Source organism: Epargyreus clarus, unplaced genomic scaffold (assembly GCF_041222505.1).
Source record: "Epargyreus clarus isolate Ecla_fem2 unplaced genomic scaffold, WU_Ecla_fem_2.2 ptg000008l, whole genome shotgun sequence".
NCBI lineage: Eukaryota > Metazoa > Arthropoda > Insecta > Lepidoptera > Hesperiidae > Epargyreus > Epargyreus clarus.
Window position 1 is genome coordinate 576,882 of NW_027332216.1, and position 17,036 is coordinate 593,917.

The 17,036-nt window shown below is 35.3% G+C and overlaps 1 protein-coding gene across 1 annotated transcript in view; it reads left to right on the forward strand.

The window, feature by feature from the left end:
• The window catches only part of LOC140743980 (uncharacterized), a 110,362-nt gene that overhangs the window by 42,302 nt on the left and 51,024 nt on the right, over positions 1-17,036 (forward strand). The window contains exon 2 of the mRNA XM_073075419.1: positions 13,740-13,909. Coding sequence (XP_072931520.1) covers positions 13,740-13,909 — 170 coding nt within the window. The remainder of the gene's footprint in view (positions 1-13,739; positions 13,910-17,036) is intronic.

Genomic DNA, 17,036 nt, shown 5'->3' on the forward strand with positions numbered 1-17,036 from the left:
CAGGGGTAGCGGCGCATCTATGGCCGACCTCAGGTAGGAATATCTAATCCTAGCTAGGGTTGATTACAGATGTCCATGGGCAGCAGTAGCCACTTACGATCAGGTGGACTGCATGCTCGTCTGCTAATCACAACACAACACAACAGTCTAACTACAAAAAAGGTCTAGATTTTTCGTAGTTGTTGAGACCGGTATCATATATGCTGTTGTATACTCCTCTCCTAATAAATTGTGTACTTATTATACCATGACCACTAACTATGAGATGAACTGGATATTCGTTTACCGTTTCCATCCACATATACTCTGCTGCATACATAAACGTAGTCAATTTAGTTTCAATCTAATCCTTCAAGGCTCTCTGCGACCGGAATTAGGTAATGCATTTCAGAGCCCCTCGCAGAAGCCTGCCATTTTGCATCTCAGAGAGACTCTACATCTGCAGCTTGGATAGATATAGATAATCTTTAAAGAATATGTAAGCTGAAGATACATACATTTTGTAATATAAGATGGATTAGTAAAGATTACTCGCTCCTAACAAGAAAATGTCACCTTTTCACAATTATCACTGTCAATTATTTTCGTGTTGAAAAATTAAAAAATGTAGTTTTTAGATCGTTTACGGATGAAACGATATTTTTTCGTACTTTTTCTTTGATTTCGTGTCCTAACTGCGCATGTCGACATTATTCCGCGTAAATTACACCATGACAGTCATTAAACGGCTGACAGAATTTCCGGCTGTTTAAATCATTTAATGGCTACCTTCAATTACAAGGCGATGAGATATCTATACTTATCTATGAACATAAGGCAATTTATTGAATCTGTAGCAAGACCATCAAATAAATTGATTGATTGATGATTAATTTTTGTGATGGGTAAAGATGGTCGTAAGACGGCAAAGCAAACTGCAAAAGTCATCCGGTGTCAGCATAGATAAAATATGTTTTTATTTATTGTCTGATATATTTATCATATTTTTAATTGATTTGTTTATTTATTTATTCATAATATTATTTTAAATTTAGGTAAATGAAACTTGTGTAAAACCAAAATTTTTAAATTTAATTGAGTTTAGCATATTAGCATTTTATTGTATCCCGACAAAAATTATAAAGATGTTTTATAAAGGTAACACACATACTCATTTAAATTACTATTTTACAATCAAAACTGTTAATTTGTCTCATTTATTATCCGAGCTTCCATCCACCGTTATGTGCGCTACAAAGGAAATCCTTAATCCTCGTAATTAGTCCCAGTTGTAACCGGATGTACTCAGCCGATTAAGCCTTAACTAAGGGAATAGTTAAGCTTTGTACGCACTCACCTGCCTTACTATAGTTACGTCTATATTTGTTTTTTTACCTGAATACGGAGGGTAATGTATTTCGCGGAATATATGTCTCATTCTATGGCAGCTGCAGCCCAAACGGTTCGACCGATTGTAACATACTTATGAAATATCGTTTGATTCGTCTAAATTGTGAGTAGTTAAGGTGCTCGTGGTCCAACAGATTATAGGTGATCACCACTGTGACCGACTGTGACTAACTTCATATAGAACTATATCACTGTCATAACTGCTAAAGCCAAATAAACTCGTATAAACTCGTTGCTACTCCTGTACCCTTACCATGAGATTTTACGTTTCGACAAATATGACTGTTTTGGTATTTGTTTACGTATTGGCATATACAATTTCAAAGTGCTGAAACAATCTGCTAGGGGCGCTGATTGGAAATAGTATGGGCAAATACGTAAACAAATACCAAAACAGTCATATTTGTCAAAACGTAAAAACTCATGGTAAGGGTACTGACTCGTATAAACTCGTTGCAAATCAATCGTCATGCACGCCCTTCTACCGAAAAACAAGAACTCCTTCACGCTAGAACTATACAGGCTCTACCACCTTACCATGCTATTTTTATAAAAAACGTAACTTCTTATTATCCGTGTATAGTAACGGTGATGAAATGTATATTTTAAGGTTTTACTAGTAAATCGATACTTTTGCTATAAAACTATGTCAATTGTACAAACTGAGAAATACACAGAATTTCTTCAGTATAAATAAATATAATATATAGTTAAATAGTAAATTGAAATAATAAATAGTTAATAAATAGTAAATTGAAAATCATAATTAACGGGTAGGATTATGTGTAAACCACTTAAGGAAATATATCCAATCGAACGCACAATGCTTGAGACTCGAATTACTAATCCAATCACATGCATCACTGTTAATAGTATAATTGATTTGAGTGATTTGATTCAATTTAATACAGCACATAGGAGCCTTTCATTTCAGTTATCGTGTTAGGTATAAGTACCTATACTATATTCAATTGTATTATATTAATCTCATTTAACCAGACATTTTCGATTTTAAAATATTGAAGCAGCAATTAAGCGCACAGTCCACTTGTAAATGGTTATTACCACCCATGGACTTTTACCTGGGAATCTTATGAGATTCATGAGTGTAGAATATTTGAAAATTCACTGTCTTAAAAAAAAGAAATTCTTCGATTGTCTTATTTTTTAATATGCACATAGTTCGGAAATACAACGCTCTAAAACAATCTGTAGAATTCTAACCCTTCATCGTAATAGAATATTATAGTCACAGGAACTAAGTAGTATCTCAATAAGCTTCATGAAAAAGGATTCAAAAAGGAAAAAAGAAAGGGAACTTTCTCTATACAACCACCAAAATCTCAAATGGGTTCCTGCCAGAAACGCATTTGCCTAATGTTTTTACCGGTTTCTTTTCACTGATCTCTAAATTGAAATTTATAGGAAGTGGGCGGGTGAACTGGTGTATTAAACTTATTAAGATTGCTTGCAGGTGTTTTTGTCTGTACGCAAATTTCTGGGTATTCCGCTGAAAATCCTCAATAGATGTTGAAACTGATATAAGATTACCTATTGTATACGGTTGTGTGTGTAGGTGTTATTTTATGGGTTGTCTATTATGTTATTAAAAAGGAAAATCCGCTAAAACGTTTTGTGTATTGTATACATACTGTGTATTCGGTTGGATTTGATGGAGTCTCGAATTTGGCGCGATGCACTAGCTGTGGGTTGATTTTTCATCAGCAACACATTAACAACTAGAATATATGCTAGATATATTTAATTATAGTTAATAGATTTAAATATACAACACACAATAGTATTAAGTAAATTTAAAAAAATATATTTGTTTTTTATACCAAGTTCTTGTTAATTAAATCAAATGAAATTTAATGAATTTATTAAACGGAGAAAAAGTGCTACAAATTATAATTTAAACATGATTTACCGGATTTATAAAGGTAATTACGAATTCGGAACAGTATCACTGGTGAAAAATATTCAAAATCTTATTATGAATTTATCCTCGGCGTTAATACAAAAATTTATTTATTCATAATTTCGGTTTATGTTTGCAGTTATTCATTAAATGTAAACAGAAATATAATCACCAATAAATTATTATCATTACCGTAATTAAATTCGATTAACTGAGTAGATTATGGGCTGAAATATTGTATTGAAGCATATATATTTCGGTATAAATAAATTAAAGTTGTAGTAATGGAATTAAAGTGACTAACGTGGTTGCAACTCAACTGATGGTAAAATATCACTCTCGCCATTAGAAACTATTATACGACTTCGACGACCCGCGTGGCGGAGCGGATACCATACTGGTCTAACGCGCAAAGGTTCCTGGGTTCGATCCCCGGCCAAACAGAAATCTAAACGATGAATTTAGATTTCTGTTTCAGGGGTCTGGGTGTTTGTGAATTTTTATATGTGTGTGTCCATGGCATCCACGACACAGGGAATCCTAGTATGGTGCTGTGAGTGTAGACAGCGTTTATTAGCGTTTAATTCTGATGTGAATTTTGAGATGACAACAAATACATAATTTTTAAGTCAAAAATATAATAAATCAACCCCATGTAAGTTTGGTCCTATATGACGTGGGTCACAGATACTTTGGTACTTCGGGATTAAAATAAGTATGACTCACACATATATTACGTTCAGGGCACCCACAACACAGGAAATTATATTTACCACTTAATTTTCACAAAGGCGGTTATCATATCTTAATAGCCTCGTTACTTTATTATTTCTTACGACTTCCCGTAAGATTCGTATTGCTTAAGGTGATACAGATACAAAAAGTTTCTCAAGATGTGTTTAATTAAAAAATTTTTGGCAGAACAAAACATAATTTCCCCGAAATGTGGCGAATTCCCTTTACAGATGTTCAAACGGAGAATTGTGAGAACAATGTTTAATAAGTAAAAGTACACAAAATGAGAATATTTGCGCGAAAAATTTTCCAATTTGAATTTGGAATATTGTTATTAATTTCGTTTTTACGTCACTACACTTATCCGTCAATATCGTCATCTTGGAAGTATTTCGAAGGTGCCTACGAAGTCGAAAAAGGAAGAGTTTTTTTTTTTTAAATTAGTAATAGAAATTACCATAAAAAAGTATACCATATCGATTTCATCAATGAAGTAGTAGTGATGTGGTTATGGGTGATAATGAAAAATAAATAAAATGTATATACTCGTAGCATCCAACGGGAACAAAATTGGAAGTAAAAAGGTAAAAAGAATTCCTTACGGAGTATACCAAAATACGCACCCATTCAAACGTAACATTACCGTTTACCTGCATTTTCCTCAAAGATGAAAGAAAATCTTATCTTTTCTCCGTTAAATATTACATCTTTCACTGCCCACCTATAAAGATGTTCTGCGCTATCTTCATGATTTAAAATGGCAAGATGTGGCTTCGAGTACGGTTCGGCCTGTGAAGAGAATGGTTGAATGAACTAAAGTGTTTTTTTTTACCTGATTACGAAGAGCGGCGTTTTTGAGCGTATGTATGTATGTATGAAGGTGGTAGAACCCTTTGTGGTTCTACTCCGGCGGCACCACCGCCACACCTATATCTACCTAATAACACCAGTGTTAGGCGCTACTGTGTTCCGTTTTGAATGATGTGGTAAGGGAGACAGACTTTTCTGAGGCGTTCCAGCTTAGTCCTCAGGGGTAGCGGCACATCTGTGGTCGACCTGAGGTAGGAACATCTAATTCTATCTGGGGTTGATAACAGATATTCATAGGCGACAGTAGCCACTTACCATCAGGTGGACTACGTGCTCGTCTGCTATATTATAAAAAAATGTGTGTATGTATGTACATATGGAGGTATGTATGTATATATAACATAGGTCTCTTTCTTTTGCACGATTTTAACATTGATGTGTCGTTAAGTTCGACTAAATTGTGGAATTAGTTTAATTAAATCAAGTAGTGTAGTTCCTAAATTAAAATTATTTTCGAGATCCATTTCCTCTAAATATGAAATTATAATATTTGATTAACATGAAATACTATATTATATTCAGAAAATATTGTATTTAGATTAACTTGGGCCGAAAACAAACGTATTTATTGTTTTACTTATGAATTCATTTTCATTTCAATTCAAAGAAACAACAATAAAACTTCAGAATTTTAATTAAGTATACATTTACCCTGGGGATACCCTCAAATATCGCATTTCGTATACTTATTCGTGAGAGAGCAAGATAAAATGGTGAAAATGTAAAGGTAGGACCAAAAAATCATATAAGGGTCGCTTTTGCCCACAGATGGTCAGATAGGCGTTTTGTATGAAAATGGGATACGAAAATGTGGGTCGGATACGTATTGTGGCCTGTCATTTGTAGAACCTCGAAAAACAAGTTGGGTTCTACGAGCTTTTGATATTAGACTCGTATTTTTCCGTAATTACCTAATGTAGCCGCTTTCTTACTTTCGTCGCCACACCGGTCATGTACTATACTATTCCAAGTTTTATAAAATTAACTTTGATACCTAATTTATAGTATTTTTTGTTTATAATATAGGATTAGTAGACGAGCACGCAGTCTACCTTATAAGAGGCTACTGCTGCCCATGGACAACTGTAATCAACCCCAGTTAAGATTATATTCCTACTGGAGGTCGGCCACAGATGCGTCGCTACCCCTTACCACACTTGTCAAACTGGAATGCAGCAGCGCTTAACACTGCTGGTAACAAGTGGTAACAGCACCCACACCACCACACCCACATAGGTGGGTTGGTCCCGCGCTGGTGCCGCCAGTGTCGAAAGGATTCTAACACCTTCAAAATTCTCAAATCGAAAAATATCGAAAAATATAAATCGAAAATTTAATTCTTATATTTCTACAATATAGGTAATATTTACATACATATAGAAGCATGGATACTCATTTTTACGCAACAGAAATACTCCCTACTCAGTAATTCCCGCGTCTGCAATGAACAGCCGATAAAGCCCCGCCGCTTCGGAGAGCTATTGTTATTATTCTGTTCGTTCGCGTTGGGTAAGTCCGCGAGCCCCAAACTTTATGCTAGTCAGTCTTAAATTAAACAATTGTAATATTATGTCTTAAAAATATGGATAATGATATTTTTTAAAGGTCACGTGATGTCAAAAAATATTTAGTACATAACTCAGTCCCCATCTGTAACGAAGTACCGATAAAGTTAAATTGTTTCGAAGAGCTTCTTTACAGCTTTTTTAAATAGTTTATCGAATAGACTTTATAGATATTAACATCTTCGTTATTTTATGTATAGTTGTGCCCTTGCAAGGCCTTACAAATGTTTTCGTTCAAGTAAATAAAAACAAACATAGCAAGAAACTCTGTTCACAATTTTAAAGACGCGTTAAAGTAAGTATTAAAAATAATAAAATTTTCCTATTCTTACTGCGTGGCATTACTCCTATCTTTATTTCTAAACCTCTTTAATATCATAGGACGCATATACATTTGCTGCTTCATAAGAGAAATTAGAGAAAATGGAATACCTCTCACATATTAATTCATTTGGCACCATCCAGCTTAGACATCTCGTGTCTGCTTTGAATAGTCGATAAAGTCCCACTGCTTCGGAGAGCTACAGTTATTACACTTTATTTACGTTCGTTACAGTTCACCGCCCGCGGTATATTGGGAGTAGTTCAGCGATTGTAGAGTTTCGAATATGTGAGCCATTGTGAGTGCTGTAGATTTATTTTAGCATACCAGTGCCAAATGTTGCACCAGTTACAAGAGATTTATATTTGGTATTTGCAAATCATATTTCAACTTTCCTAGCAAGAAGAGTAGTTTTATATATAGGATATAAGAAAATAAATAATTTAAAACCTGAGTAAGCTGAAGAAGCTTCGTTGATTGTGCTTTAGGCCTAAGCTTTAGCAAAAAAACAACCTCTACTCATGTGACGTAAAAAAAGTAGCAGCCGTATTGTAAAATGTAGCAGTGAATTTTTTACGCCAAATACACCCTAAATTTAGTATTTCCGGAGTCAGCGGTACATTTACACTGAATAGCTGAAAAGCTCCGCTACTTCGGAAACCTATTGTTATTATTCTTTGTTTACGTTCACGTTGCAGCTCACCGCTCACGGTATATTGAGAGTAGTTGAACGATTGTTCAGTTCCGAATATTTGAATGGATTCACTTGAAATACAGGTCCGCTATTGCGGCAGCGTGGGGCTTTTCTGGTCCTAATTATGTGGAGTGTAGCGATTGGTTAAGGATTTCAAACTTTATCACCGACCCATTATAGTTCCTGCTCAACATTATATACTAAGAGGACTATTGACGATTTTTACTATCATGCTATTCAAATGATTGATGCTTTATATATCATTGAGAACTTTATGGAGGACATACAGGCATACTAAGTGGCACTTACTTATGGTGTTTACACTTAGTGACAGTTCTTACCTATAATGTTTTCCTGTACCAATAAAGCAAGTGATGATCACGATGATGAAGATGATGAAGACCCTCATCGTGCAATATAAATATACCATATAGCCATTATTTCTTTAATTTGAAATTAACTTGACTATATAAAATAGAACCGAATTTAAAGTTTTACCTGTTAATAACATTTCCACCACAGCCCTGTATAAAGTCTGTGATGTCCAACCAGTATAAGGTTTTTTAATTACTGTGAAAGATCTCTAAAATTTAACTGGATATCAATTAATATGTCATTCGCTATAAAGTCTGTTCTCTAAAGTTAATTTAAGATGACTTATTTGGATTCATAAAAACGTAAAACCTTTGGATAAGATTCATTACAGTAAACAAAACATGTTATTGCAAAATCCCATAAAAGCTTTTAGTCACCAGAGACGCCATGATAAAACAATTTAATTAAAAAAGGACATCAGATACCAGCCATGTTTGTTTTACACGTATTGTTTACATTTCTTTTGTTGTTTTATAGCGATTCGGAAAAGGAGTATTTTATTTCTGGTATTTATGGATTTTTTTGGAAAATTCTTTTGTGACAAATTTTATACGCTTACGCCAACTGAACTCACTTTTTAAAATATTGTTTCTCTGTACATAGGATAACCTATCCTTTTATACAAATTTTATCGCTATCTTTTTACCTGCCTGTTACTGGGCACAAGACAATTCTCAAAATTAAAAGAGTTGTTCATATTTAAGCTGATTTAACTCGACTACATACGAAGGTAGATCCAATACCTGTATAATAACAGTGTTAAACTTGCTGTTTGCTTTGCTGTTTGTATGAGGATTTAATAGTATGGGACCAGTACCCTTACCAGGAGTTTTTACGTTTCGACAAATATGACTGTTTTGGTATTTGTTTACGTATTGGCCCATACGATTTCCTAGTTCTGACACAATCAGACCAAATACCAAAACAGTCATATTTGTCGAAACGTAAAAACTCCTGGTAAGGGTACAGTATAGTTTAACCGACGGGGTACTTCAGCCACAACTAATTCTAGAGTAAAGTAATTCTTGCGTTTTGCTGAAAGGGCATAGACGCCAGCTGACTTATAAGGTGGCCATGTGAGTTCTCAAGAGTGTCATTGCATGTGTGATTGGCTTTAGACAAAATTTCACTTCTGTATGGAGTATGTTACGGATGTCATGTGACATGCATGTGACCATCAGGTGGATTGCATGATCGGTACGTCACTCTTATAAAAAGACAATCAGATTCTTAGTACATATAACTACAAAAAGCTCAAGTATTTCCAGTGTTCAATTGGACTTGTTAAGGCTTTCACGCGCCTGAAAAACGCCGAACTTTCGGCTCATAAGGAACTTTTTGGGGTGGACCCGTAATTTAGTTTGGTCGTTTGATAACGGTATTGATCAATGATTGGACGAAAGCTGAGGTACGTTTTTATAACCTTCTAAAGGTTTTTCTTACTTTTGATATTTTAGTATTATTATAATGGTCTTAGATAAACCTTTTTTGAGCGTTCAGATCTAAGCCATTTTTAGAGAAATGTTTAACTTTTTACGTACAGTACCCTTACCAGGAGTTTTTACGTTTTGACAAATATGACTGTTTTGGTATTTGTTTACGTATTTGGCCATACAAATTCCAATCAGCGCCTCTAGCGGATTGTGTCATAACTTGGAAATAGTATGGGCAGTCACTATATAGTTCTTCTATAGTTTGTAATTAATATTCATGTTCTTGTATGAAGATCTTATGTGTTATTCGAAATCCTGTCACCGGGCGTTCTAAATTAGTCCTTATCTATACTTTAAATATGTATTATTATCCACTATGTGATGAATTATGCTTAAGGTGTGGCAGGGATAATTTTAATAGGTATATGATCAAAAATAGTAAGGCATTCAAAATTTTACCCAATTAAAAAAAAATTAAATCGCTATATCCTAACGAAAATGGGTTTTCAATAACTTGTAACATAATTTCTTTAGTATAAATATTTAGTGACAAAATATATTATTGTCACTTCATGATAAAGCACCTTTACCTACTTTTAAAGTAAAAATTCGATCCTCCACTCCACTGTCTCATTGGATAAAATTAATCGAGTTTCAAATAGAGATTACGAAGTTTCAAACTACCCTCATTACTTGGGGTCAGGTTGTGCTCAGTCACTGATTTTAAAACTGGAATAATGATACTATTTTATTTTGGGGTCGATTTCGAGGGTCGGCTTACTATGAGTTTTCGCCACAGTTTAATATTTGTGTGATGTGATTTAATTGTTGATAGGTCGTTGAATAGTAGGAAACTTAGATGATGTGCTCTTTGAAGACGTAGAAAAGTCTCACTCTCTCTCTCTCTCTCTCTTCCCAAGCTATGTTACAGGAGACCATGAAGGAACTAAATCCGGTAGACAAGCAACAGAGTTTTCTTGCAAAGTGTTTCATCTACACTACGTAATGGGAGGGAAAGTCCAGAAATGGAATCATTAAACTCGGCCACTTAATCCCAAATTATATGTGTTTTAGAGATGCATCATCACTTGCGATGAAATCATCGCGTAAGATAGAAATATTTGTTGTGCCTGTAGTTCCGGGACCAGAATAGGGCTACGTTATCCTCTGCCTGTCGTAAGAGGCGACTAAAAGGGGGCTCTCGGGGTTGCGGGCGGCAAGAGTGGGAGCTCAAACCACCCGGCGAGCGACCCCGGGAAGGATGGCGGTATGTGTGGTCGCATACTGTCGTGCACACCAGACGGTGTGGCGAGCGTCAAGCTCACCTGGGCGGAGCCCGACGGGGCTCTGCGCTAAGAGGACTCCGGTTGCGTTCCGTTGGAGATCCCGGAGTCCTCTACGCAGCGCCGAGGACAGCCACCGGGGGGGTTTTAGTGCGGTAAGAGTCCCACATAACCCTGTGTCGCTCCCACGACACCGGGTACCTTTTGAAGGTTTCAACCTCGTTAACAAAAAAAAGGTAGAAATATTTCTACTTTCTATCTATGAGAGCTCTTTAATAAAGTTTTTATAGGTGTGTGATGTCTACTAATTCGCACTTGATCAGCGCGGTGAACTATGATCTAATACCCCTGTTATTGTGAGACCCATGTCCATTAATAGGACATTAATAGGTTGACGATAAGGTCTTGTAAATATTATAAATAAAATATTTTAAGTCATACAACGCTGAAACTTATATGACTCCCAACGATTGACGCAAGTCGTACCTTTCAAAGTGTACCTTAGGAAATATTTCATTAAATCAGTTCTTACGGAAGAGAAAAGAGGCCATAGAAGGTAAGGTGTTCATACATCAGCGTCAATGGCGCAACTTAGCCGATGCGTTTCCTCTTAACGGCCAATTTCCAGCAAGTTACCGGGTCCGTCAGTAAATTGTATGAGAACTACTTTTATATTTACTCCTACATTTATTAGGTGTCGGACTGTACCATTTTAACACATTTGATGTTTTCGCACGAATCGGCAATTTAGAATTTATTACTGAAATCAAATTGTATTTTTTGCACAGTAACAATTTTTTGTTGTCTTTTTTTTTATTATATTTTTAGTTTCTGTACGAAAAAACAAAAATTGGAACCCTTGTAGGATCGTCTTTCTGACCGTCTGACCGAAAATATAACGTAAACAACTGAATATTAGGTTTAAAGAAATTTATTTCTCATAAAAATATTTATTTTACTTATAATGAGATACAGAGATTGGTTTATTATGACTATATTGCCTCTGGGCTGTTTAATATTTTTTATTATTATTGACAATTTCGTCTATGAGTTATGTAATGCGTCGGGATGCAGCAGCCAGGATACAGAAAGACCGAATTACTTATGTATAATATTTAATTTAAACCGAATGTTACAAGGTTTAACTAAATCTAAACTAAATTATAACTACCTAACCTAAAATGGTGACTTGCTGGGGCAATGTTAGCACCCAGAGTGATTCCCACGTTCGGGACTATGAGGTGGCAACGTAGGTGCGTAGTCAGCGTTCCCACGGCGCGGCGGCGGTGAGGAATCGGATTTCTTCCTGTTAAATTTAGTTAAGGTGAATGCCTATTGTTGGTTAAGGCCAATACATAACATCTCCCTCCGCAAGATCTGCACCTATTTGAAGACCTTCGTCAAAAATAGTGCAGATAGTAATATGACTCCTTCCAATTCTATGACACTTTCGGGCTTATCTTGCTTTGATAACTGGATTCAGGATCTTTTGATTAACTAGGAGATTTTGGATGTTATCTGGAACGCTCGAAGTATTGGTAGATGATGTAATCGCCCAAGGGTGACCATGGCTATACTTCGGACATTCAGTCTCAATGTACAAAAGATCCTTTTCATGAATTGCTCTATGTGAATAGGTAGGGTTTTAAGATTTATATAATTTTTAGACACAGGATATGGTTAGTGGGATAAACAAAAAACAAAATTATTTAATTAATTATTTTTACATATAATTCTAATTTAATTGTGTAATTCAAGATACTTCGTGCAAGTAGCCGCAAGAATATATAAGAATATTTAAACTAAAATTAGTGATCTACTGAGAATTTGTATGTATAAAGTAAAAATAATAGTTAATTGATAAAATAATTTAGGACCAAATAATGTAGACGACTAGAGAGAATATGTAACTGAACAATGCTCTTAGCTGCCGCATTTCTTAGAAAATATGCTGTACATAATTTAAGAATGCTTCACTTTTATAGTTATATACTTGTTATTTCCAAAGTTAAATAAATCTATGCATAACGATTTAAAAGTAGGATATATAAGTACTATTTAAAACGGTGGTTGTACTGGTTGTTAATAATATTAAATGATTTCTTAAAACGAGATGGCTTGTTCAGGTTCTACGATCTTTATTAATATTCTCTGATAAATCTAAAAGTATGATTGCGAAGTAGAGTTTTTATAAATTAATAATTTTAGATAGTGATTTTTTTTTTTATAATTACGTCCGCCGTGTTAAAATATAATTCTGACATGTTTAATTTAAAATTTAAATATCTATTAGGAGTATGTGCTATGAAGGCTTAAAACAATTACGTTAAGTTAATTAAGTTAAATTACAAAATCATTATTACAATTAGCAAGGGAATGGGAATGAGCAAGTCACTAAAAAGAAATCTAAAGTACTTACACTAACTTATTTTCGGCCTCCCTGCGCTATCGATGTCTGGATACCTGGATGCAGCACGACGTCGTAGATTCAGGATACTCCATCGGTGACTAGAGAGCCACACGGGCGGCATCGCGTCTTTCAGAAATATACATTTTCGGAAATCTTGAGCACGAAACCGTCCGCGAGTATCCTACCGACTGCGCCAGTTATGTAATGCGTCGGGATGCAGCAGCCAGGATACAGAAAGACCGAATTACTTATGTATAATATTTAATTTAAACCGAATGTTACAAGGTTTAACTAAATCTAAACTAAATTATAACTACCTAACCTAAAATGGTGACTTGCTGGGGCAATGTTAGCACCCAGAGTGATTCCCACGTTCGGGACTATGAGGTGGCAACGTAGGTGCGTAGTCAGCGTTCCCACGGCGCGGCGGCGGTGAGGAATCGGATTTCTTCCTGATAAATTTAGTTAAGGTGAATGCCTATTGTTGGTTAAGGCCAATACATAACATATGGGCATCGTTTGGATACCAGACATCTTTAGCTGATTTTTAATCCCTTTTTATCGTTGAATTTTTAATAACAGGCGTAATGGGTAAATTTCTTTACACCCATAGACAAACTTTATCACTACTTTAGATTATTCTAAACCAACCACTATAAATTCAACTACCTTTCCAGACCAGCCTATATCACTATTTTTATATCTTTCTCAGCCAACCACTATAGACATAATCATCTTCCAGCCCGCAGCGTGTGCCACACCATCACGTCGCTGGAAGTGCCCAGATGGGCAGACCCGCGCGTGGAGGCAGAGCTGCGGTGCCAGTATGCGCGGCAACCCCACGACCCCCCGCTCCACTCCGTCAAGTGGTACGAGGGGAAGCATGAGATCTTCAGATACACGCCGCAAGAGGTAAGAGTACGCTATTTTGCCATTAAACATGCAACCTAAATGATCTTTACCTAATCAATTCAAGAATATTTTATTCAAACGTCAATAATATACCACCGCTTCGCAAGGTATTTCGTTATGGAGAAGCAATGGTGAAAAAACTCCAAAACATAAACTATTACTAAGCTGTAGGAGTATGTCTGTATGTCTACTGTTACAAGGCTCTATTTTCTTCGAATGTCAATAATATAATCTACTACCACTTCACAAGGTGTTTCGTTATAGCTGTGGCGAAAGAAACTCCAAAACATACACTATTACTAAGCTCTGACCGCATGTCTGTCTGTCACAGGGCTCTATATTTTACCGCTTTAGATAGAAAATTGATATTTTTACAGAATATGTATATCGGTGGCCGCTATAACAACAAAAACTAACAAAAAAAAAAAGTTTAAAAATAAATAGCGGTCGCTATATGAGAAGCCGCGATTATCGTCATTTATCGGTTTATTTATTGAATTGCAATAGGTAGACAGTTCAAATTTTCATAATGTATTTACTGGTAGGTTTCCTCACGATGTTTTCCTTCACTGTTTAAGCAATGATAATTTGTTTCTAATACGCACATAATTTTGAAAAATCAGAGGTGTGTGCCTGGAATTTGAACCTCGGACCCCTCGATCGAGAAGTTGAGTTTCTTAACCAATAGGCTATCATTGCTTCTGAAAAACACTGTAAACCTCCGTAAATGAAAAATAAAAAATCTTAAGGGCACGATTATATACTCCAATTACAATAATTCTGACCCAACACTTTACCATTACTTATACACAAAACCATTTTGTATATTAAGTATGACCATTGTTTATACGAGTAACTTAATTTGAATTCTTGAAATACGAGTATACTCCAAAAATCACGCTACTTCTGACGCGTTCCAAATTTTGTGCAAACAAGACCTTATACCCACCTTCATAGACTCTAAAATATACCACGGAATTGCGGTTTAATAATTAAAACCCTGATGTTATTCGGTTTTTATATCCCCCATAAACATTAGTATTAACAGTAATGTTTACGTCCATTTAATTTTACGAGCGTTGTTGAATAAAGTTTTAAAAGCTGGTCGGCTTTTATGGCGCACTTAAAGCTTGCAATCCTAGGACTTAACAATGATTCTGTCTTAAAGCGGGATTGCGTGTGGTTTAAATTGTGAGGGAATTGCTGAAAAGATTTTATGATACATCATCCATAAGCTTTTAAGGTCCACTGGACATAGGACTATTCTAATTGGTGGCACTTCAACCGGTCCTATGCCCTCTGAATCCAGCGGATTTCCACTTTCTTCCAGTCGTCTATCCATCTGGTTGGGAATTGACTTACCTTTTACGACATAAAGAAAATAAATAATTTACAATAAGTTCGAAAGATGGTAGAACCAATATATTTAAACCGGGGATGTACAACTGCCACATCTATTTCCAATATAAGGCGGCTCTTCCGTTCCGATGGAAAAGTGAATGCCGGCTGATCTACAGATAAAGCTATCTTCAGTCCTCGAGAAGAACAGTGCGTCATTGATAGGTTACAGATATAACTCCCCTGCTACATTGAGTGTGTTGTATTCGATTCTTTAAGTATTTATTTATTTATTTATTTATTTATCTTATACAATCTTACTTACAACTAACCTTACAGGGTAACATAATGCGTTAGTTTAAGTTACATATATATTATTACACTTATATAATATTATTTAAATGACAAACAATTATTTACATATTACATAATGACAGGCTTTTGTGAACTCAGTAAGTATGTTCATTAGTACATTTACCACTTTTATTTATTTATTTACTAGCTGACCCGGCAAACGTTGTGTTGCCCATATAAATAAAAAATGTTAAGGGTGAACAACCCTTATCACTTAGGGGTATGATTTGGCAAAAATCGATTAAGCCGTTTCGGAGGAGTACGGTAACTAACATTGTGACACGAGAATTTTATATATAAGATTTCAGTTTGCGAGATTACAGCTTGCGCCAATGCGTCACAAACGCAATAAAGCAAAAATTAACATAATTAAAATAAAATATATAAATTACACACAAGCACAAAAAAAATACATTTTAAAATACAAATACAATTTACATTTTTGTACTTAAAATTTGTACTAACACTTTAAAATCCACTAGGTATTCTAGTAATATACTTTCCGTTCTAAAACATACTTTACAAGTGGGCAGCGGCGATAAAATTAAAGCAAAAATACTAATTAATGCCTTATCACTTCAAACTGACCCAATTAAAATTTCAGCAATTAATTAGGAAAAGCAAGAAGTGGCGATACGTTTCACATAAATATTTAATTAAATAAACAAATCCAATTAGTTTTATTAATTCTTCGAAATGAATAACCGCTAGAATCCAACTCTGGCCGAACCTCATTAAATAAGCTCGCTCTATGCACTTCCATTAATAAATAATATTGATTTAAATACTTGTGCGAACCTCTCGTCGATATTAAATATGCTCCAGCTGTTGGTTAAGTAGATTTTATGTTATTTAACAAGAAAATATTATTTATAATGACTCGTGTGGTGCAAGGTCGCTACTGTACCCTTACCATGAGTTTTCAAACATGAGAGTTCAAAACATCCCACAATTTTATGTTACGTTTACTCAATCCATTATTCTGTTCCGTTTGCTTCAGTAGACTGAGTAAACGTAAAAATAAGTAAGTGCTCAAGTCTTTTTGTCTGCCTCACATGTTCGCAAAAAAGAGAGACAAAACATAAACCGCCCTTTTGTCAATTTAGACATTTAATGTTACGTTACTGACACTATAGTTTTGATACAATCTGCTAGGGGCGCTGATTGGAATTTGTATGGGCATTAATACCAAAACAGTCATATTTGTCAAAACGTAAAAACTCATGGTAAGACTGTTTGTCCACTGCACCGTCACCGAGCCGATACCGAGAACGAGATTATTTCGGGCCGATTTTAATTATGTCGTGACGGCGATAGTTTGTCCACTGCGACCGATATCGGTGGTTTATTTTGTTCCAGCTATCACTCGTGTGGCGGCTGTGTATGGACAAGTTTTAATGTGTTTTCCATTGCCGACAAAAACTCGGTGCCGATC